Source organism: Nicrophorus vespilloides, unplaced genomic scaffold (genome assembly GCF_001412225.1).
Source record: "Nicrophorus vespilloides isolate i.1.1-1 unplaced genomic scaffold, Nicve_v1.0, whole genome shotgun sequence".
Lineage (NCBI taxonomy): Eukaryota > Metazoa > Arthropoda > Insecta > Coleoptera > Silphidae > Nicrophorus > Nicrophorus vespilloides.
In genome coordinates, this window is record NW_017100098.1 from 667,966 (window position 1) to 693,361 (window position 25,396).

Sequence of the window (25,396 nt, forward strand, 5' to 3'; positions counted from 1 at the left end):
CTTCATTATAGTGCCTACACTCGTAGGAAGTAGATGGTTGAGTCGAACAGAGCAATTTTCTACGTGACGAAAAAAAAGTGAGAGAAAGAAGGAAAAAAAGAAAGGGGGAAAAACGACATATGTACTCACTCAATTTCGCGTAATTTGTTTTCGGGCTTAATCTTCGAATGGTTTTTACGCAATTACGGTGTGAATTACACGTATTATAGAGCGGCGGCGGCAAATTGCTTGATTAAACCCTCATTAAACCGAATCGAAAAGGAAAGGGAGGACCGAAAATCGGTGGAAAAGGTTTTCGGGGAAATCGAAGTGCGCGTGGAAGTGCAACCCAAGTGATTTAAACAATGATAGTTTGATTTCCAATTGTTATTGCATTCGTTTTTTTCGCTCGACGGCGAGAGAAAAGAAATAGAGAAAGAGATTTTCTTTGGATTTCCAGTGATAAATATTTTTTTAAATTTATTCAATTTATTATCTTGTTGTTTGAGATATAATCATTTGGTGCATCTGAATATTTTGTTGTTGGTGCTTTGGTGGAGATAACTTAAATTCGTCCAAAGTGGATATCAAACCTTTCACGACGTTGAACTTCACGGATCTGGGGTCCCCATTTGGGGGTCCTAACGAGGAGCCGCCGGGTACGCCGTCAATGTCGGGAGAGGCACACATCGGACCGCCGACGCCACACGATGGGGGCGGCGGGACTTCGGTGACGCCGGTTTCGAAGAGTGCCTTCATCGAACTCCAGCAGCATGGATACAACCCCCTTCGGACGCCCTATCAGCATCACTTCAACTCGCCGGCGGCTGCAGCAGCCGCGGCAGCAGCCAACGCTCACGGGGGCGGCGGTCCGGTCTCCGCTCACGACGGCGGCTTTCCAAGCCCAAGGGGCGCCCTCGGTGCTTACCCTTTTCCTCCGATGCACCAGAATTCGTACCCCGGCTACCATCTCGGATCGTACGCCTCCAACTGCCCCCCATCACCCAAAGACGACGGTAAATATTATATGAAATTCCAAATAGCCTAAAATCAAACAAATCACTATTGAAAGTCTTCCAAAATTGCTAAAAAATCGGATACCTTTTCGGAACCTTTTTTCATTCAGCGAAGTGCGCGCGTGTTCTGTGCATGTGTATATGTTTTTGTTACGGAGTAATTAAAAACAAAAGGCGGCCGCGCCAATCAACGAGCTCGCAACCCCAATTAAAACAGCGCCAGTTAACAACACTGTTGCCGACGATTAAATTTCGCGCTTTCTGAAAAACTCGAAACTGCAGTTTCATTATAAAAACTCAGAAAAAAAGAACAATTTTTCAATCAGAATTATTAATTATTAAGCAACTTCCATAATTTAATCATACTCAACTTAGGAAACACGCAAAATGACGCTGAAAATAATTAATTATAGTCCTGAGTATCTGTAAATACATTGACATTCGTATTTGTTGTTAAAGTCAATAAAGATTTAATATATTAAAAGAAGTAAATTACATACAACAAATAAATAAAACAGATTCTAATAATTACTGATCAATTACAGTTTTAAAGTGATTTTAAAAAATATTTCATTAAACTGTTATTTCAATATTGATCTTTTGATAAGTAATAAATTTATTATATGTGATTTTATAAAACCAATATTTTATAGTTTGTTTTTAACAAATATTATTCAAACTTGCAATAATTACATTGACTGATTTGTTAAAAACAATATTATAATTCTATTTGGTAATAAATGTTAACTATTTCATTACTCTTTTATGAACACATTTATTCGGTAAAATTTCATATATTCTTGTATTACGACTCAAATGAAATAAGAATTCTAAATTTTATTTTGATATTTAAAGTTTATCTTAATCAAATATGTTTGTTTTTAAATCCTGACAAAAAAAAAGTAAGTAATAATGAGTAATATGTGAAAAATATATTTCAATAAGATAGTGCAAAGTGTTAATATGTTAAAATTCTATGCGAAAACAAGTCCTATAAATCTGTATAATTGTGTATGGGTTGGATACAATGAATATTTTTACATTTATATAACGTGCCATTATGGTTACCGTAATTAGTTGAGCTGTTTTAAAATTTGTAATGATTTGCTGGATTACATTGAAATTAATTTAAATCTTCGTAAATATACTAATAATTGTGTTAATAAAACGAAACATTTATTTTGTACGTTGATTTTGTTGAGACTCACATAAATCATATCAACATTTCAATAAAATCGCACAAGTGATGCCAGAAACTGTGCATTTCTGGTATGCTGATTTTCTCTTTTCCTTCTGAAAATACAGGTATTTCTGCATCGTACCTCGAACTAATTTATCCATGGACAATGTTGTACAAAGGGACGTCGTATTCTACGCTCCCGATTTGCTTAATTTTTGCACTTCAAACTGTCCCGTGGTTAATTTGCCTATGGACTACCTGAATCCATGCATACAAAAATGGAAATTTCACACTTTAAAAGCGCCTAAAACTGTCACAGACCTAAAACATAATGGCGGCATGTCATAAATATACAAGGTTGCAATTCAGAAGTCAAAATCAATGTTTCACATTGTTTTCATGATTTTGGCGTTTAATTTTTGCTGCTAATCAAAATTTCTTTACGTCAATTCCGTTAGGATTTATAATTATAATATTAGATTTATTTTCAAACGTATATTCATTTTATCTAAAAAAACAGTAATGTTTTCCATTATTTCCATTAAATAGAAAAAAACCTTCCTGTTGTTTTGATTATTTATAATGAAAACTGTTTATACCATATTTAAAAAAAAAACTTAGTAAATTTTAATCCTTTATATCAGGTTTTGAACATTTTACATATTATGTTTTTTTTTATGTAAACTATGTTGAGCTCTGTATTTTATTTAATCGTTAATTTTAGTATAAAATGTATGAACGTAAATTTTATTTGATCATTTGTAATAATAGTAAATTAAATTGAAGAGGCTTAGATAAATTTGTTTGAAATGTGTAGCTTAGATTGTATGTTGAATTGTAAGTTGAAAAGTACAAAAGTAATTTCGTAACAGATTTTGTTTATGTGACAGACAAATGTTTGGCTCTGGAGAGGCCGTCGGGTGGAAGCAAAGGAAAGAAGATGAGGAAGCCAAGGACGATATACTCGAGCCTCCAGCTGCAGCAATTGAATCGACGGTTTCAGAGGACACAGTACTTGGCACTGCCAGAAAGGGCCGAACTAGCAGCAAGCCTGGGCCTCACGCAAACGCAGGTCAGTCCACCAACACATCGTTTTTAATTTAATTTTTGTTTCCACTACTTCTTCATATATTTTATTTTGTAATTTAATCAGTTACCAATTAGCGGTAATTGGAAAAACGTAAAAGTCATTTTCAATTTTCCTTTCCCGTCGCAATATTGATTGCTAATTACGGAAAAGGGCCTTCTCTAATTCGCACTAAAAATCATTCTCTGTTTTCGCGGTTCGCGTCCCTCTTTCTCTACCCCTCAACCGGCAATAACTTCTTAGAAGAAACCGAGTAAAAGAACGAAAGACGGATTTAATAAACGTTAAAGGCCGTAAAACGCATACTTAACTGTTTCCCAGGCCTCCTCGCCTCTTCCTCCTTCCTTCGTCTCCACCGGGAAACAAGAAGAAACAAAAGACGGCCGCAAACGAGAAAAGAAACTCGCCGGCATTCTTACTTGCATTCAATCCGCGCGCATTTTTTTACCCTCGACAAACAAAAAAAAACAACAACAACACACATACACTAAGAGACAAAGAAAAAATGATAAATATGCAACCAGGCAGATGAATTATTTGATTATGATATTGTCACCGAAAAAAACGCAGGTTTTGAAAAATAAAATGTTAATTTTTTGATGTTAAGATGTTAAAATTCGAATCAGTTTTAAAAGCAGAGAAGAAAATGATTGGAATGTTTCGTGTTATTTTTGTTTATTGCAATTTGTTGTAATATTAAACGAAACATTGCATGTCTTGACATTATCATTACTAAGAATATTATTGTTATTATTTAGTTACACAATGCCTTTCCGTGCTAAAATATTATTATCTTAATACATTTGCCTCTTTCTTATTCCTTAGTAATACTAAATATTTTAATTCAAACAAAATGAGAATATTAAACTAATTTGGGCAGAAAGACCTCGGTCGTTAGCCCTTTGGCCAGCCTATTAATATATATATTTTTTATTTTATATTAGAATTTTAATTATTTATAGTATGTATTTTTTTTCTTTTGTATTGATGTCATTATTATTATACTATATTCTTTCTATAAAAATTAAGAAATAAATTGGACATCTATTCATCATGATTCAGTTTAGTTTTCTTCAACTTTATTATACCTGCAGACCGGCGAAAATAGCGTCCACTATCGCCAGAATCGGCAACATAATTCTTCTTACTCATTTAGTTTATTAATTATGTGTATTTTCATTCATTTATTTATCGTCTTTAATTGACGACAACAGCAATTTATACACACATTTCTTTGTAATTTTTATTATTACTAAAGCGTAATTACTTTATTAAATAAAGCTAATGATACTAAAAACTTTAATTTCATTAATTTGTACATGAAATACTTATATTTTAGTTGTTGTGAAAACCAGTAGTAGTTATTTTATTTAAAGTATCTTTGCAATTACCACTGCTTCGATATCTAGTTATTCGGAAGTTAATTGGACGCAGATAGTTAACAAAATCGTTTTATCCGTGTACGATCGAAGTAAAGATCTATCTTCTGTGCAGCTCTTTGATTTGTATCCATGAGGATCTAGAAAAGAAGTGCACCGTGCTTGATTATTAGAGGCCGCCGTGGCGCGCGTAATAATATTAATATTAATTAACGGAGTGATTTACTTGATTGCGGACACCTCCTGGGAGAGCAGAACATCATCATTTAGAGCTAATTTGTTGGAATGCAATCTGATTTCGATCCCCTCCCGCAGAGAAACATGGGAAGAATCAAATCATAAATGTATATCTCAATATATCAAATGAATACCATTCTAATTAAAAAGCGAGAAACTCTAAAGTAGAGTTACTGTAAGCGAAAAGCAAGGAACGGAGTACCAATTGCTGCTACGAAAAGTTATCAATAATCTAGCAACCGTGACACCTTTTTTTGTTTTTAGTGATATCTAGGAAGCCGTTTTGTTCGCATACGTAAATGTTGATTATCTTATATTCAAATTTTGAAACAGGAAAAAGGTTTCGTTTAATTACATTTTAGTACAAAATTGAATACAACTTTTTGTAGTTGTTGCTAGAATGAAACCATCAGATAGTTAAGTTCATAATGTAAATAAGTTATTTTAAAGTAATTTGGAAACATACTAATAATAATTTTGTAATAATATGTTTATAAATTTCATTTTACATTAAATTAGATGTAATTTTACATGACTAATTTTCAAATCATTCTCTTGCATCGACCAACACCATTTTGTTTTATGTATAATAGTAATATATAATATAATACACTAGTTATTGAAAGTCTTAAAATAAGTAAAATCAAATCCGATAATAAGTTTTCCTAGTAGCAATTATAAAAGGATTTGTGTGAATATCAGTTGCCCCAAAAATGTATTTGTAGAATTCTGCTGCTTGCATATTTAAGTTTTGGTTAGATTTATGGCTAAGCAGTAAAATAGGTAATAAAGAAGGAAACATTCTTTGTAACATTTAATATCCTCAGTTGTCTCGCTCGCTCCAACTAATACGACATTATTACATATTTTTTTTGTTAAATTTATATATTTTCTTTTTATTACGTTGGCTACTGTTTGCGATGATCATTAATTCGTGTGAGCGGCCACCTCGAAAATTAGCCGTGGAAGTCAAAGGAAAAGTCCGAGAGCAAAGCAATTTCAAATTTCATGGACGCAATTATTAATTCGATACATTGTTATGTTATTATATTTCTTTCGCATCCGAGTTGTTCATCTTCTGTTCTGTTCTTTGTCCGTTCGACGTGCATTGGACACGCACAGGGATTTATTAAAGAAAATCCAGATTCAATCGAAATGTTTACATTGTTGCCATTTGTTGTGCGCTTATCATCTGTCAATAGAGAATTAGAGCCACCTGCCTGCCGGTGATGTTTCTTTATTACAAAGGAACACATATGTATGTGTTGATCTCGTTGTTCCCGGGTGCGCTGAATATTAATGGAGAATTTGTTAATTTCAGCATAATAAAGGTGAAACGCAAATGCTCTCAGCACCAGCATGAAGTTCTTCATAAAAATGAAACAATTAATGTAGTTTCTTCATCAACGAGGAATAATACTTAGAATGAAAATAAATTTATAACAAAAAACAAAAGAACAAAAACTTAATGAGTGCCCGCTTGGTTCTGCGTCACTTCCTCGCATCGGACAAATTTCGTATTCTGTTTGTAAATAATTATTCAAAGCAAAAAAAAGGATCTCAAAATGCATTACAGGGAAACCGAAAATAATCATCAATTTTAATGATCGTTGAATTATTCGCGGCTGGAGAATTGGACATGGAATGCTGGTAGCTGCACGTCAATCAAAAAGTTAAGACCAACTTAACAAAAAAATATACAGAGAAAGAGAGAGAAAGATCAGAAATGGGAATTAGATGAAAATTATATGAAACGAAATTGCTGAGTGAAATGGGAATGTAATGATATCGCGCGTACTGCGGACGAGAAACCGGCATAAATTAATAATTTTACAACTTCCGACGGCTCCAAGACCGCGCCGCCGCTCCCATTTCTAGGTTACTTCCTTTTCGAAATTTATACCCGTTATTATTCACTTCTCTTCTTGTCTTTTGTCTCCTATTTTTATTAGTGTGCACAGAAAGGAAGCCGGAGGAATATAACCGTCCGTTGAGCGAGGCTGTCATCTCGATACGCCATCTGTGACTCATTTTTTCGAAGTTCTGTCCCAAAATTTGATATTTTAATATTTACTTGAAAGCGACTATTTTAACAGAATTAGCGGATACAGAGGCGCCGCGAGGACGGGGGCGGTGGATCCGGGTCGGGTCACTTCTATGTATGTGTGTGTCTGTAACAAAACGCCCGCCGATGGCTCGTTAGTGGATCAGGTCGAATGTCAAAGGTTTTGAGTTCTCTATAATTAGTTGGAACAGACGTGCAGCTAGCGACCAGAGCCTCTGCCGCTGCCGCCGCCCCCAGAATCCAACCCCCGACGCGCGTATAATTCAAAGCGCCCTGTATCGCTTTTACAAATTTATATTAGTCTCGTATTGTGTTCGAAAACCGCCCCCGCCGAAAGTGACAAATTGCCCCCTAATAAAGCTTGAACCCCTCCAATCCGTCAGCCAAATAAGAGTGCGCGCGCGCCAATAATTTTTAAACCCTAATACGTAATAGCAACCGGAGCCACCCTCGCTCGTTACGCAATTCAATTCTTTGCATTATCTAGTTACGCTTGATTCGATAACATTAATATGTCAATTTGATAAATAAGCTCATACACTAACCGCCTATTAGCCTAACTTCAAATTCATTAATTCGATTATTAACTCTAAACACGTCCAATCTATAGCCTAATATCACAACCTATCTTTGTATTAATTCCAATTGACAATTAAACATCGTCATTTCAACATATAAACAATATCTGTATAATCTATTTTTGAATTATTCGTGTATTCACCTCTTATTGACATGGATAGATGAAGAGAACAAAAAATTGTAATGCAAACCTGCACTAATTGCTCATTCAGATTTAATTGCCCGATTATTCCAGTTAATGTCACTTCAACGTTTACACACATCATCCATTCAGTATATAAAAATAATAGACCGTATTACACTAATTGAATTGCGTAATAGCTTCTGACGTTGTAACGTTCATAGATGTCGCTTAAAAATGACACGTGTCAAAGTGAATCTTCAAAGAATTTAATTTATTTAAATTAAATACATTTTATTGCATTCCATTTATTGGATTTATTCAATTAATTAAGTTGATTAGTTAGTGAATTTCTGATAAATGATTTTAAATGCATACATTGTTTATTGCTTCTCAACATAATAGTATAAACCTAATTATAATTATATAATGTAACTCTTAAAATATATTGTAGTGCTAGTAGAATATGCAAACAAATAGTTAACACAGGACAATATAAACGATTGAAATAGATTTTTCTTAGTTTGGCATCGATTGGTTTGCGTAGATGAGAGTGGATTTAAATGAATGCACGCATAAAGAACTTCGCTAATTGACCATAACTGGGTCTTCATGCTTCATAAATCCCGGTGGTAATTAGCCCCGGCCGCTTTCGATATGTTTTTATATAAAAAGACGGCACAGGAGAGCGAAAAGTGAAGAAGTAGAAAAAGTATTATTAATAAACGAGAAGCAAAAGGCTTAATTGGCGAAATAATTATAGTGCCCGGAGAGTGGAATGAGAAAAAAAAAATGGGATAAAACATAGGAAACGGATATTTATATTGAATACATTATGTTCTTTTTATTATTTTGAGACAAGAAATGTCGTGTTACAAGAGTTTCCATTATTTATGGAATCGATAAAATGCGCGGCGTGAAATTTATAAATTATTAGGAGACAAACTCCACCTGTTTTTGGAATTCAAGCATCTTTTAATTACACGTGGATAATTATAGAGCACGAATAAACGTTATTTTTTTTTTGTTATTGTTGACATTTACTAATAGTATAAACGAATATAATTACTTTTGGGGGGTGCATTGGCTATTGTCGTTGCCTGTATCCGATATGAATTTAGAACAAATAAAAATTGTTATGCTATGAAGATTCGTAACTGTTATCGTCGCACTGTTTCTTGTATGATAGATTAAAGTACAATTTACCAACTTTGAAAAAATATTTTTTTTATATAAAAGGTAATGAATTTGAATAAATATATAAATTACCAGGAATAAGCATTTTGTAAATTACAACTTAATTATTCGTTTTCCTACATTTCTTTGGGATTTTATTCATTTCTTATTATTTTTGTAGTTGTTGTTGCTGTGGTTGTATTATTCTTGCTCATCTTCTCGTATTATATCTTTGGGGCTTGTTTCTTTGGCATTGTTCTTTCTATCTGAGGGCCCGGCCCCCCTTGAATCTGATACGGCACACGAGAGAAACCCGGTTTTCTCAAAGAGAAGCCTTTTTTTTGTTCCATCTCCATCGTCCGTTCTCACTCACTCTCGCTCGCCTCTTAGGGCATCGCCGTGGTTTTTTCTTATTGTTTTCTTGGACGGCAGTGAGAAGAAATTACACAGTCTGCGCTACCCGATGCAGTGAAAATATTATAATAAATCCCAGATAATTATCATTATTAAACGCTTGGAAATAATGTTTTATTATATTTGTACATAATTTTTCATCGGCAAAATATGCAATTTTCCGGTAGTCGATAATGTCATGAGGTATTAATCAATTTTACACGCGCGCCTTGCGCAAACAAGCCGAAATCCACGATCGGATGGACCGTTTAAGGGAGTCCCTTCTTATTTCACCAATCTCAAATACCAAACAATTTCAATCGAAGCTGGGAAAATTACTTAAGTGGAAAGATGATTAACTAGAAGGCGTGACGGTCTTCCAAAAGTATCATTAATTTTCCTTAAAGAAGACCTCCGAAGTAACGATACAAAAAAGATACACAACAATCAAACAACCAAACTAAACAAACAATTTGTTGTTTTATATATATATATTTATATACATATATTTATATATAGATTTTTGTTAGATACGTACACTCAACGAAGGTTCTTTTATTCTTCATTATTTTTTTACTACTCTGGGGGGATTTTGTTTGTCCGTACTGCGTGTTTTCTCGACTGGATGTACCGTGTGTCGGTTTGGTGAAATTTCCCCGACGAATGTACACCGAACCGCCCATATTGCTTGCATAACCTCACGAGTTGGAAGAGAAAAGAATAATACAGGAACGCCCATTGGACATGTATACGTTTACATCGATTTATCACAGGCAAAAATACACTTTAAAACCTCCGCGGCTTGCGTTCACAGTCGAACCTCGAAACCTAGAAATAAAAAATACGAAAGACCGAAGAAAACTGATTTTAGCCTCAAAGTATTAAGCTTATTCTAACATAATTACATAAAAAAATAAAAGAGAAAGAATCAACTTATATATTGAGCGCATAACATATATAAAAAAAAATAGTTTTCAACGAATTGTCACAATGTATAGTAAATAATAATAGCTGAGTATGTCTATTTACTTTAATTTTTTATTTCAATTTAAATAATCTTTAAATAACAATTATATATTATTTGTTGTTTAAAGTTATGACAATTCTATTAATTGGTAGTTACAAACTACTATATGTTTCTATCTTTATTGAGATAGTATACTATCAATCAATTTTTATACTATACTTTTTTTGGAGGAATAGTGAAGGCAAATCGAAGCGGATCATACGTTTCAATGATCAGGCCTTCATAGAAGAGCGGTGGGTCGATTCGCGGAAAAACTCGCGGCATCTGCTCGAATTGGATTTTGGAATTTGGATCGCTCTGCGAGATCCGCAGTGAGCGAGTTTTTCTCGGGACTGCACGCCGCTATTCGTTTCCCGCAAAAGTCGAAAACTAAAATTTTCCATTACCGGATGACAGGTGGAAATGTGAATTTGTTTATTGTATATTTAGTTGAAGAAAAAAACACGCAGTACTGATCTCAGTAACTACAGTGAGTCAAATGATGGTGAATTTATTAATTAGGAATTTGCGAAATCGATAGTGTTTAGATGTAATTTATGGTGTATCGATTCGACGTTTTGTTTGATCAACGGGCGCAGCAGGAATCGTTCCAATTTACTAAGAAAATATATATGTGGACAGAGAGAGAATAGAAGAGAAGAGAGAGGAATTATAGAGAAACGCGTCAAGGCGAGTAAAAACGGAAAGAAATTGTAATTGGAATGATCGAGGCAACAAAAACAAATATGTATATGTTAATAACAATTTCACACCGCGAGACAGGTGTGTGGGTAACCGTTCGAATGACTCACGGACTAGCATTTTCCTCTTTGCATTAGGAATGCATTGCTTGGCAGATTCAATAAATAATTTATTGGTTTTATGATGTTATTTCGGGATGTTTCCGTGAATTACGTTACATGTGTTTCGGGTTAAGAAGTTCAAGACGAGCCAAGAGGGGGTAGTTTGGTGCACGGTGAACACCTGTTGGGCTCTCACACATCGCGTCTTGTCAATATTACGAATGCATTAGACGAAGGGCCCGGGTCCAACGAAGAAACAATGGGCGGAATAATAACAACACAGAACAACAGAAATATAAAAGAAGAAGCATAAGGTTGATTAGTTGTATGGTGCGCGGACGTTCGTCATCTGTGCTGAAACGGAGTTGTATATACAATATATTTATGGTAATACTCAATAAACATTAGTGATGTCTTCATAATAAAATGCTTAGCCTAAACAAATCGGAAGACACTAACATATTTTGTAATAACATTAAACATAGATTAAATATTATTTATTGCGGATATTTCTTTATAGAATACAATTTGAATTATTACTGAAGTGATGTAATGTTTGTAGTGTATACAGCAATACCTCGCATATTGCGGGTAATCGGTTTCACCAATATGCATTTATATATAAAAATAATAATCGTGTACACTAGAATTTTTAGAATTTATTTTTATTTTGCTCAATTAAAATTTAATTTAGTTTGAAATTTTCAAAACGTACTTACAATGGCGCACTATACGATGTATTGCTGTATTGTAACCAAATAAAAAACGGACTCCTAACAAATAAGTTAGAGACTTTCTTAAAACCATTACTATTGATGGTTTTGAATTTTTTTTGTTGTACTTCAGAAAAACATTAATATTAAAAAAAAATAGCATAAAAATGCAGTAGACAACGTTAGTATGGAAAATGTGATACATTTGTTATGTTTTTGAATTAATTATTATATTATAAAACATAATTAACAGAAAAAGTGAATTGAATATGTCTATCTAGTGCGAAACTAAAATAAATACTTAAAAAAACACTTGATATTCCTGAATGGAATAAAATAAAAGGACTGGCAACGAATGATTAATGGACTAACGTCGAGTGTTTCGGGAATAAAGAGGATTGGAATGAAAACGTATAAAGAAGGGAGGGAGGGTCTCGGCTAAAATAAATATGTAATGCTGTGCAGCCGGACACGTGTTTCGCGGCAAACGCACAATTAACCCCTAGCCGACTGCGCCTAATGATTCTGTCACAACATACAATTTATTAATTAAAGGACGAGTTGAAAAACGTGAAACAAAATAAACACCGAACGCAAAATGATCATTAATTACGAGGATAAACAGGATAATAACGATTGTATTATTTGCTAATAAATGCATCAACATTTGGGATAGTCGCAAATTAGAGAACGTGGTAATGATTTTATGGTTTCTTTTGTTTCAATGTCACTCAAAACTTGTTCCCAAAGAACAATGAGTTGCATTCGAATTGTTTTGTTTCGTTTATATAAATATTTGAAAACAATCGAATCAAGTTATGTTATGTAAATATGTTAAATTAAATAAAATTTATATTTTAGTGCATTTTAATTGAACAAATTTAATCGTAATAGATCGGTTTAATTACAATAGACTTTAGTAAAATACAATAAATTTAAAATAGTAGTAAAATTTATTTGAAAATGAATTAACTAAAAAATGAAATTATAATTAACATTAGGTTTGCATGTGTGAAGTAGAATTAAATTTGTAGATGAATTGATGTGATATAGAATTGATACATTGAGCAGGTTGTTGAGTTACGGCTTTGGTTCGTGATGCGTTCGATGGTAGTGTTCTTGGTAATCCCACGGGTGCGGTTAATTGGTGCGTTGCGAAGTTTACGGGCGCGTAACTGACGAAAAATTCGTGGAAAACGAAATAAAACTGAAAATAATATACGAAAATAAGAAAAAAAAAATAGTAAAAAAAACAACATATACACATAACAACGGAGGAAAGAAAAAAGAACCAAGTTAGTTCGTGTTGCGTGTTTGAAATGTAATAATAATAATCGTAATGAACGTGGATGTGGATGGAGTGAGTGAATGAGTGAGTGAGAGAAAGAGAGGGCATATGGACATAGGAGTGAACGGTTCGGAACGAGAAAGGAACCGAACCGGGGGAGGCAGAGAGTGAGGTAAAGACAAAAGGAATTTTCAGTTGAGTTGTGTGTTGTGCGCCTTGGGCTGGCTCATTCCGTTTCCGTTTTCCACATGGCGGAGCACACACACACACATACATGCATGCATTTGTACACACACACGCACACACACAAACGATAATTTCTGTCAAAAGCGCTTTGGTCGAACGGTAGAAGGGGGGAAGGGATTCCCCTACGACTCCCACGTAATTACGTAATGACATGCGTCGCATCCCTCGATTGTCCGACGTGCTTCGGCATGCAACTGTTTCCAAACGATCATAATAATAATAAAATTACAAAAAAAAATAAGAGAAGATAGTTGACACTCCGAGGGTTGGGGGAGAGCCATCAGAAACATCAGCAGTCGAAGAGGAAACGCCGATCCATAAAACCTATCGGCGGTTGTAAATTTCGCCTCCTGCGACCGGAACGAACCGATGGGCGCTACCTAGCCATGTCGAAAATTAATTCAATTGTTTTACAAAATACGCAGCGACATGATTCATTTGGAATCGTGATGTTAAATGGACGCTTTGTTGCGCGAACGAAGATTCTCAAGCGGGGGTGGCGACGGCGGCGGCGGTTTAGCGCCCACCTCTATCTAATAGGCATTACGAAGACTATTAGTTGAAACAGTTCGACCGAGAATAAAATTATTCAACGAATTTAGATGACCCAAATTATAATTTTCCTGGATTCCTTTGCGATGGGCTTCGTTCGAATGATTTTTATTAATTGGCCGTTTCTATTAAACAATTAATTTGGATTAAATATTTGTTTACATAACTCTAACTAAAATAAGAATTATTCTTAGAATGGAACGTTAGTTTAATGGAATATTGCGGCTATATATTGAATATATATGAGTTAGAACGATTGGGAATTCCATATCAAATTCTAGTTGTTTTCAACATTAAACACTTTTCGTTACATTTACAAATAGTAACAATAATAAATTCAAGTGTCCAGAACCTTTTAATTACTATTTTTACAGATTACATTAATATACTGATGGTAAATCAAATATGGAAATATCAAAACTATTAAAAATATATATATTATATAATGTTGCAGTGTTTGTTGAATCTTAATGAATCTTATGTTGAAGATGAAATTCCAAACGATAAAAGTTATAAATTTCTGAATCAGCATGAAACAACAGTTAATTCTCGAAGTAACTCGAAATGAAAGAACCGAACACGCAAACCGGAAGCTTGCCTTTGCGTTTTTTTTTCATTTTTTATCACGTAAGATTAATCGCTTCATTTGTTTATCGATGCTTAGATATTTCGATTCTTGGTTATCATAAATCGAATCGTAAAACGCTTATTTAAGAACATGTTCGATGTGCATCATATGAGATACTTTAATTCTAGAAGTTCTAAAAGAAGATGCGTAATGAAATCAATTCTGAAATTAATTTTACGGTTTACGAAGGACAAAAAGGAACTTTTTTTTAGTTGTCGGAGATATTTGTAATTGATTGAAGATCGCGCACTGATTGATTTAAGATTTATTACGCGGCATGTGTGTGTGTGTGCGAGGAAGAAACGGTACAAAAGCAACAGCTAAAAAATAACAGAGGAGATTTATTATCTATTGAGAGAGTCGCGGAACGGAATTTCGCTTTATCGCCGTTTGATTGAGAGGAAAGCTACTTAGTTGTTGCTTAGGTCCTCTATCGAGATACAATATAATTTTACAGCCTCCGCTTGCGGTATTTACAATATCGATTTTATGGTTTACTACAGCTCCTCCAGTTTTAACGTCCACTTTAATGTTGCGTGAGTGCGTATGTCCTCATCCGCTGCGTTTCGTCGAAATTAAAGACGGGACGAATAAAACCGGAGGGGAAATAAAATAAAAGCAAATAAAATTAAAAAAAAATGAAAATCGTTGGAAGCGTAGCCGATGTACATGTGGAGTAACTGTAGAATTGCAGGTAATATATTGCCAAGTCAGAAATTTCCTGCTTCTGTCATAAAACATCAATTCACGCTGCATGGGCTTCTCATAACGGAACCGGAATGTAATATAGTTTAGAGCGCAGCCGAACAAAACCGCTCCAATGCTATTTTTTTACCTGCACTTCTCATACATGTTATTTTTTGATCACGATCCAACATAGAATCTATGAATTATTATATATGTGAGGTTATTTTTTGTCGGTTCAAACACCCACCACACCACGTCCTATAGCCGATACACAAAATTGGTTTTGGATTTTTTAACAAGAAAGCATCCATCGTTTAATGAGAAATGATCTCGACATTTTTCATATTTTTGGAGGTGTAGATAGAAATTGGTGTCAGTGGAACGCCGTTTCCTGAGCTCTAGATTAACACTGATCGATTTTCATTAATCCATGGGAACTTATAAAACGAAAATTAAAAAAACAAATCCCCGATTCGTCATATTGTGAGAATGTCTGGTTCGTGATTGTGTCTGCGCCCGCCCCATCCAAAGACCAACCAAAAAAAAAAAGAAAATCATCTCCTCCGAAGTAATTTTTAATTAACTAAAGAGAGAATAAAAGGGTCTTGTTTTAATTTCGGGGAGGAACCGCAGCCTCCCCAAATCTTCCGAGAAACGAACGCTCGAAAAAATCTTCGCTACCGCGCAAAACAAAAGAGACCTTCAACTTTTCTCTCTGTGCACGAGAGAATAAAAAATATATGTATGTATATGCTGCAAGCAAGCAAGCAACAACAACAAACGAATATCCAAGAAAATGTGCGCTTTTTTTCCATTCCGGCTTCATTGTCTTTATTATTATTCCGCAGCCTCGCGCGCAAATTATGCAACGATGGAAATCTACAAAAATGCCTGTATTTGTATGTATTGTTCGGCGCGGAGGACGCAACCGGCGTCGATAAATAAAGATTTCAGATGTGTAACTTATATACCATTAAAACATATTTATTAGCCGGAAGTCTCTGTTAATACCCCAGAAAAGAATGTTATTACCATGGATATTAATAATTTAATTTGCTTCCATGAATAATGCAAATCTGGAAATAAAGAAATGTACAATTGCAATTTCTAATTGATCGTATTTTGTTTGCTTTCGATTCCCCTCTTAAATTGTACCGCAAATAACGTAGCAATCCGTCGTATTTGTATATGTTAATTGCTTTCTGCAATGCAAATATTTGAATTGATCAGAGCGACGGTAATTGGGATTGCGTCCTGTGCGAGCGTTAAAGTCTCCACGATTTTCGTCCCGTGTTCGTCGGGATATGGCGAAAAAACGCTTCTTTATTGAACATAAAGTAAATTTATTCAGAAGACTATAGCGACCTCCACGCATGGAGTACTTCGAAACGGAATGATGCGATTCAAGCGCGTACATAAACTTGCATATTAAAGTCAACTTTTTGCATTGTAATTGCGTCATATTCGTGTGTAATTATAAACAGATCAAGTTTGGATCTGAGGAGGTCGGATCTTATATAGTGCACATTAAAAGCCTATTTCAAATGGAAATGCAGTTCGAAGATTGTATTTAAGAAAAATAAACGTACCTAAGATCATCGTTTATCACAATTTATGCTGTAATCATACATAGGAAGTGTTGACGTGTTTATGATTAACATAACTATTATCATAGCAATATTTTACCTAATGATTAATACAAGAACAATACTAATTAACAATTGAAATCTGCTTCAAATTATAGTATTCAAAAGTGTGTAATAGTAATAATATACTTCAAGTTAGTTAATGAGAAACATTAATACTTATAAGAAATTCCATTTATGATATGTATTTCTAATGCAAAATTGAAATATTAGAAGTGTACTAAAAGTGAGTTCGCTTTGCATGGGAATACATTGATTATAATGTAAATACGCGCATTGAAGTAAAATGTAATTCACTTTGTGATAAGTTATCGTAAAATGCTAATTGTACATTTTAATATCATTCTCTTACTATCTAATGTATTAATTGCAGCACTACGATAATTAAATTAATGAATAATATTTTTTTTGGCGTTGACATTAAATATATATATATATATATATCGTTGCGGATGAGTGGAAAAGAAATCTACGTGGAATGGATGATTTTCGAAATAATTATCAGGAATGTCGATTGTCCGTGTATCGTTTTCCATGTATCCGTGGCATCTGAAAATTTTCGCGTTTCAGCTGGAAAAAGCGTAGACTCGCGCGCGCTCTTCCATTTGTTCCTGTCCTTTGTTTCGCTTCTTTTGATTCCACTTTACTCCATTGCTATATGTCTTTCTTCTGTGTAATCGAAGATCGTGGAGGATGGCGCGCGGTGCGGCAAGAGCAGAGGAGACGGATTTTTCCTTTTGTCCCGCTGCCGCCGCCGCCGCTGCAAAACGGAACGGATGAAAACTGGCTCATGTAACTACACACATGTACTACTTGTTTTAGTGCTTAATATATTATTTCCTTTTTACTACGGCCGCAGTCGTCACGATTGTTCAAGGAAGTCGAATATATCGCGTTTGAAAAACGGCCTTGGTTCGAATCTAACGACTTTAATATCACTTAAAAAGTGCACACGCATACTTAAGTCTACTTAAGGGACTCAAGGAAATGAGACAAAGTCCGAAAAAATGCACACATACACATGGTGGTACGTACAGTCACTCGTAGGACCTTTCATGTATGTATACATACATACACATACACATAGATACACGAGCGGACTTCGGGGGCCGAAAACGAGGTCAAACACCGGCCGCCATCCAATTTGTCTCAATCGTTTCCATCTCGAAACGGAACGAGAATTGTTGAATGTTTAAACGGCACTTCCGGCTTTTTTTTACTTTCTGGTTTTCTTTATCAATTAATCGTTTAATCAAATCGGACGGCCGCGTTCCACTTGACCCAAACCACAGTTTCCACTCTAATGAGTATCATTTACTAATAATGCCCCAGATTATGCATCTAACTTGCATTACGTATCTCTTTATAGTTATTTGAAATGAAAATACAATTAAGAGTTGAAATGTTTAAAATACAAAGGTATGATGGAATGTTTTAAAGAAATTACATATATGTAAATATATAATATTGTTGGAAATATATTTCTTAGGTAATTGATATTTTTCGATCATACGGAAGTGAGAATTAGTCTTGATCGTTCAATAAATCGTTAATCATGATGCATTCTGCATATCTTCTTTAGATTATACAACTTCATTCCAACATGAACGATCTCGCGAAGTGTTAAAATTCCCAAAACACATCACGCTTTTGACTTACTAATATACATGTTTTTTCTTCGTCTCTCTTTGGAAGCCGTTCATTATTTATTGATTGCGCAACGCGGCCGAAACCATACATCATATTTTATTTACGTTTTGTTGCCGTTATTGTGTTCTTTTTTTTATTTTTAGTTTCGTCTTATTATGTATGTTATACGTTTGCGTCGTTTCGCGCTCCGTTCTTTATTGCGGCTTTTGGTCTTGTGAAATTGATTGATTCGATTGACTCTCGGACAACGATCGGTGATGAATGAACGCCGCTCTTCCACCTTGCAGCATCCCGGATGGTGAACACGTGTAGTGTTTAATAATCCCGGGACCTATTTCGTTGAGTTTCATTGTTTCTTGATTACTTCTTTTAACATTTTTAGGTTCAAGTTTTCGTTATTATTTTTTTTTAAGATTTCAGGTGAAGTCTACGTTTGCTAGTTTGTGTATATGTATTTCTGTGTGTGTATGTGTATATGTGCGAGAGAGCTGAGCCTCGCAACGAAGGCCCGGAGGCGAAATAAGGTTGAAGCAAAGGAAATGTTACAAGGTCTTCTAGATAGCATAGGAGATTGTAGCGTTTTGTAATCACTGTCTCTCTTGCTCACCGCGCGCGCGTTCTTTTTTCTCTTCTCTCCTCTCTTCTTACATATCCTCCTTCTTATTCCTTCCTTTTTATCCTTATTTCTGTTCCTCGCTCCTCTGCTTGCGTACGTAAGCTCCTCTCGCGGAGTGAACATTTTTTTTAATTATTATTTATAATGAGTAAAAATAAAATGTTGAAGACTTCATGTAACTGACAGCATTCCGCTCCGGGGCCCCGGTTTTACTGCAATAACTTTTATGAATAATTTAAAGCTACAACTCATTTTTTTTATATTATTTTGTTCTCTTCGCTCTACGTATACACATTTTAATATGCATAGATATTTTGTAACACACTCAGATTTGTTTTTTTTTTCGTTTCTACATACACTTTTATTTCGTCTCTCTAGCACGCCAAGAATACATTCATTATAAAAAAAAATGAATAGTAAAACACACAGCAATCCATTAGTTTTCTTCGATATTCAATAACAATATTCCATATTAATTCAATAGTATAATTTGATGTAATATACATTCTGTATTGTAATGCGTATATAGTTTAGAACATATAAACACTTAATGTAATACGAAAATAATACCGGTAGATAATAAAAATAATAGTGATTAATTAGTCAAGATTTTTATTCAAACTGTAAACATCGATGTTTATAAATAATTAATTAATTAAAAAGCACAAAAAATATGTTCGCTCTTCGATTTTCGTGCTATGGGAATATTTCACAATTTTACGTTTGTGCTACGTTTTGGGAAATGCTCGAATCGAAATACAACACAAAATTAAAAGTATTAACAAGTAAACATCTAACCAATCTTATTTTACGAATTAATCGAATCAAGGCTTATTATAATTAATTAATATTATTACATAACCTCTACTCTAGCTAATTGTATAATAGTTACGAATACAATGATAGTTATAAAATGATTTTATACTTTTTTTTTTAATAGGTAGTTAATTAAAATTTATTACTTACTTTGATGCTTTAAAATGTATAACTTTACTTATTGGAAAATAGATTATTGATTTGCTGCATTAATCATTGAAGGTGGTATAAATATTAACGTTTTTTTATCATGCTTTTCATGTATTCTATTTTGAAAATTCACGCTAGGATAGATTCCTGTACATTAAATACGCATATAACAGTCCCATCCATCTTTCTATTTCGGGTTGTGCCGATGCACACACCTTAATCGTTTATTGTGTTTTTCTCTCTCTCTCTCTCTCTCTTATATGTATATATGAATGCGGGTCATATGACGACCGGAAAGACATTCAAGCGGTCTATATCCGGTTTAATAAGCGCAGGCCAAAACGACCAATAAATAAGGTAATTGACGAGGAACGTCGTGTTCCCCCCATATCTCCGTCGTTCGTCCGTGTCGACTTTGGTATTAAATTCACAACACGAGAAGGATGATCAAGAAACGAATAAAAAAGAGGTGCTTTGATGATGAGAAGAGAAGGTACAGAGAGAACGCATTAATTATAAGCTGTCAAAAAGTCGTTTTTTTTAGTTGTGTGTATCTCTCCTGTTTTTGATTAGTGACAAGTGAAACTAACTACGTTTAATTGTCATTTGACAAAAAAATGTAATTACTGGAGTTCTACGTCTTTTTTTTTTTTGGTATTTCGAAATTACGAAAATCGCAAAAACTTTTTTAATTAATACTTACTTCAACCAAAATGCATTTGGTTCAAATTCGGAACGTTTCCCAATGTAAAATTCTTGAAACCATACAGTTGATATTTGAGTAATAAAAGTAGTAATTTCTTTAAACAGAGGTAAATCACAAATTTGATTGCAAAATCAAATTTGACAACGTCGAAACAAGACGTCCGTTGCAGTCAGAAGTGATGAGTCATTTTTTATACAACTGTTTTTCTCTTCTATTCATATATTTTTTTTGTATTATTATTATTCTCTTGTTTCTTCGCTTCTCACTAATGACATTGCAATTGCGGCGTCCTTTTTTCCTTGCGCGAAGCAAGTGTGCCAACGTACGCGAAGATTACGCAACAGCCACAAACAAGCCAAGGAGATTGCCATTACCATTTTTCGTCGCCCTTTGTTCTGCTCCTTCGCCATCGCTACGAAATTATTATTATTATTATTTGTTGTGTGTTTGTTGTAATATTATCATTTCTCACACGAGTGACATCTGAAGATAGATGCGCACGGACTTCCGGTTTCCAGCCTTGGTCACACTGCATGATTCCGAACATTAATTTTCAGCAGCAGCGCAACAAAACAAAACACGACACAGAAAAAAAAACAACATACACACTCACAAACACAGAGAGCACACGTAATATAAAATGAAACGAATATAAAAAAAAGATCATTAAGAACCTTGGAAACGGAATTATAAGAAATTGTTTTCTGTATAAGTGCATGTATATATATATATATGAGTGTGTATATGTATGTAAGTGCACTTTGTTTTATTTTGCCAACACGGAAAAATAAGCATTTGCTTTTCAACACGAAGCAAGGAAAATATTGTTATAATGTTTTTTTTTTTATATTAAAGTTAAAAGTTATGTAATTGCATTTGTATATGTCACGAAAAATGTTGCTAAGGACTTCAGCCTGTTTAAATGGCAGGTATTAATTTACGCTGTCAAAAATGGACGAACTGTTGATTTTAAAAAGAAATTAGAATTGCAGGGATTAAAAGTTTTTCTGAATTATTGCAAGTCTCTGTGATAATTGTGATAACTACAAGCAATATCAACTATTGGAAGGATAATTCGATTTGTTTTTTTTTTATTATTTTTTATTTTCTTATTTTCCTTAAGACGCGTGACCATTACAAAGAAGAAAATATTACATGGTCTATCATCGATTTGAAATTGTAACAAATTGATATTGATGGGTTTCCAATGATTGGACATATTTTTAGACAGCGGTTGTTTGAGTAGCGCTGTTAATTGCCATAGTGTGGTTGCTGACGGTTCACCTTTTGCGCAAATAATTTAAGAATTTTATTTTTTTTTATATGAATACTCATTTGGTTGTTTTTGTTCTCTGGTTGCAGGTGAAAATTTGGTTTCAAAATAGAAGGAGCAAGTACAAGAAGATGATGAAAGCAGCCCAGGTGACGGGTGGCAACAACAACAACGGAACGCCCGGAGGCCACGCGGGTCTTTTGGGTGCCAGCGCCAATCTATCCTCGACTAGTCCCGGACCTCAGGCCCAGAACATGATGCAAGGTAACCACTACACCAACAACAACAATGCAAACCCAGACACACACCACAAACAGAATCCGACAATCGTAATAGTAATTTGACGGCACCCCATCGCGCCCCTGCCACTCTTGGCTGCGGGCGGCGCTCTACCCCCCGTCGTCTTTCAAATAATTTTATTTACTACATGCACTTGCTTATCATCTAAACACGATTCTTCATGTAACTGTGTTCTCCTTTCTACTCTTCTGCCGACTCGCAGCTTCCGTTGCGTTGCGTAACTTTGTGATTGTAATATTTTCATTGTAATTATGATTTGTTTACAGGTGGCGGCAGTTCTAGTGGATCGCCGGCGACAGGGTATATGCAGCATTCCTCACCGACGCCGAGTTCAACCCCCGGCTCTGATATGTCAGGTCAACCGGCTGCCAGCCCCGGTTGGGACGTGAAGCCTCAGCAGCCTATTCACCCGCCGCCTCATCCCGCCTCCCATCCGCACCCACCCCACAACTACCTCCCACAGTACACGTGGTACGGACCCGACAACCCCGGACTACTAACGTAAGTCTCACATTTACAATAATAATAATATTGATTGCCACAGTAAATAAATGAAATTAATTTGTACAACTCATTTGCATTTACCATAAAATACAACAGAATTCGCTATATTTGAGTGCTATATTACTTCACTTAACAGGCAAATACATTTCCTTAATTATAAATATATAATAATGTTGAATGACATATTTAAATTAAAAGAATTATAAGTTTATTATATAATTCTGCACTATTCGTGACATATATATCAGGTGTACCAACCATTGTCGTAATGATTATGTACATAATAAATAATTTTCAAAATTATAAGTCACATTAAGTCATTAATACAATTATGCTTTAATATTGTTGTACGAATTAAGTTAGTATACTTTATATATTGAAAAATAAGTTTAATGGCATGTGTTTACCAGATCGAGATAATATTATAAAACTATAAATAATAGACGCTGACAATAATTTATATCGAGGCTGATTCTGTGCAACGCGGCATTTCCGAGCTGTCGCGGATTGTATGTAAATAAGCTGCTTTTTTGTTCCTTCAAGTATTATATGTTGTTTGTGTAATACACATAAATGCATAGAATACTGTAAATAATGATGTTTACAAAGGAAAGTTAGCTGTTATCATAGATGTTTTCTCCAATTGATGATTGCTTATTATGAAATATTAATCCTTGAGCTTAGATTACAGAATAAGAAAAGATATATTTTTTTACTTTAAACTAGAACCATATCAAAAAGCGAGATACGAGGTATTCGTCAATGAGTCAAATCTCTTTTTGTGAATTTTATTTTTACTCAGTTTTAAAGTCCTGTTTTAAACAGTCCAGGATATTGGCGTACTATGAGAAGTTTTGCTGTATTTGTCACCTTACAATAGTTAAGTAATGTTCAATATGAGATGCACTCTAATGAAGTTTTAAATTTATTTTCATATGTGTAGTTTATCTTATATATTTCTATCCGTATTATCAACTACTATTAGTTATAGAAAGTTAATGTTTAAAAAATGTCCAGTATAGAATGAATGCAAGCATTGTATAGTATTATTTGTAAAGTTTTCTGAAAATTGGGATGAAAAGCATTTTGAATGTTTGGCGAAGCATCTCCTCGTATTTATTCGTTTATAATGAGACCAGGAAAATAATGAACTTTTAAGTATCTCACATAACATAAAATACACAAAGCTGGAGTGTAGTCGTGGAGGTGGAGGAGAGAAGCTCGGAGCTTGTAATTATCGTTTTGTGCCCTCTCGCCGGGGCCCCTCCCATCCCGTTTATCGTTAAATTTGGGCCGTAACGGTGATGAAATTTTAATAAAGAAAAGAAAGGAGAAGAAAACGAAATAAAAATAAGAATGGGAGGCCAGAATGAAGCGAAAACGATGAAGAGAGAATGAAGCGATGACGAAAACGGATGGGAGAGTTTTTGGAGCAGCAGCATCCAACGGTGCTGCGAGACCCTTACTGGACGCGTCGACGCGGCGACGTCCCGATTTTTCAACCACTTACTTACCTCATGTCAACTAACTGGCGGAATAAGAGAAAATAAGAAGAGAAATGAAACGCTATATGGATGCATGTAGAGTTAGATCGTTAATTAGCGCCCTAACTGGCCGTGTAATTAACGGCGTCGGCGCGCACACAAACTTAATTTGTTTACCAGCCTAGGCGGCACCGTCGGAGAAAGCCAATTAAGCAAATTTTCTTCTTCATCCTCTTTACCTCAGAAAACCTCTTTTTCCATCCCTCCAAAAAAAATTGAAAAAAAAAGTAAAAGAGCAGCTAAGTTCGTTTCAATTCTCAGCACTAAAAATGCTACCTAATTAATTAGAATGTCGAAAGACTAGAACCAACAATAGCTGCTGTTTTATTATCTTCGCGGCAGCTGATAAGTTTATTGTCTTTTATGACCTCAAGGGTCACAAAGTTTCTAAAGATAAAAGTTTATAGCCCTAAATTTCCTGGACCCTTTAAAGCCTCGTTAAACGAATTAAGTGGCATCGTTCACGATAAAACTTAGAGCCGCAACTGTTGACATCTCAAGCAGCTGCGGTCAAGCGCAACGCGTGCATTGCACACATTCATACATCAACCATACATTTACCATTGTAATTATATATACGCACTTTACTAATCCCTTTATTTTCTTCTATTTGTTGCAGGGTTTGGCCAGCGGTGTAATCAAGAAGCAGAGCATAACTATTAATATAAATATTAAAAGAGAAAAAAATGTTTAATAAAATAACGAGTGATTAGTTACTAAATTAGGAAAATAATTGAATCGCGAAGTGGTTGTAAAGACAAAGTGATCGAAGATGAATTGTTTTATTATTTTTTGATTGTTTGTTTTTCTTTCGTTTAGTTTTTAAATAAATCTATTATGTTCCGACGGTTTTCTCGAGTGACACGACACGAAGAACAAGTAAACTATTTCTGTTTTGTCAATTTTATTACTGTAACTCCCCAGCAGCGAGAGAACTTTTCAAGGAAATCACCGGAAATAAGAGGAAATCCAAGTGACGTGTATGATATTAGTGTGTAAAAAGATAAATTAGGCGCGTGAAATCAGAAATAAAAAAGTTTTTCCAAAAAAAAAAAA

The 25,396-nt window shown here is 34.5% G+C and overlaps 1 protein-coding gene across 2 annotated transcripts; it reads left to right on the top strand.

Annotated features, from left to right (window-relative positions):
• Nucleotides 1-25,396, top strand: LOC108567861 (homeotic protein distal-less). 2 transcript variants are annotated; one of them, XM_017928569.1, is made up of 5 exons: nt 1-995; nt 3,048-3,247; nt 22,082-22,256; nt 22,559-22,793; nt 24,960-25,396. In XM_017928569.1, the coding sequence occupies exons 1-5, from the start codon at nt 650-652 to the stop codon at nt 24,976-24,978; spliced, it is 975 nt and encodes a 324-aa protein (XP_017784058.1). In that variant the 5' UTR covers nt 1-649; the 3' UTR covers nt 24,979-25,396. The 2 variants fall into 2 exon arrangements, with proteins under 2 accessions (XP_017784058.1, XP_017784059.1); XM_017928570.1 differs by having other exon boundaries at nt 3,066-3,247.

Coding starts and splice junctions, on each gene's coding strand:
- LOC108567861 (XM_017928569.1), top strand. CDS start 650: ATGTCGGGAGAGGCACACATCGGACCGCCGACGCCACACGATGGGGGC. Junction 3,248..22,081: donor TGGGCCTCACGCAAACGCAG/GTCAGTCCACCA, acceptor CTCTGGTTGCAG/GTGAAAATTTGGTTTCAAAA. Junction 22,257..22,558: donor GGCCCAGAACATGATGCAAG/GTAACCACTACA, acceptor ATTTGTTTACAG/GTGGCGGCAGTTCTAGTGGA.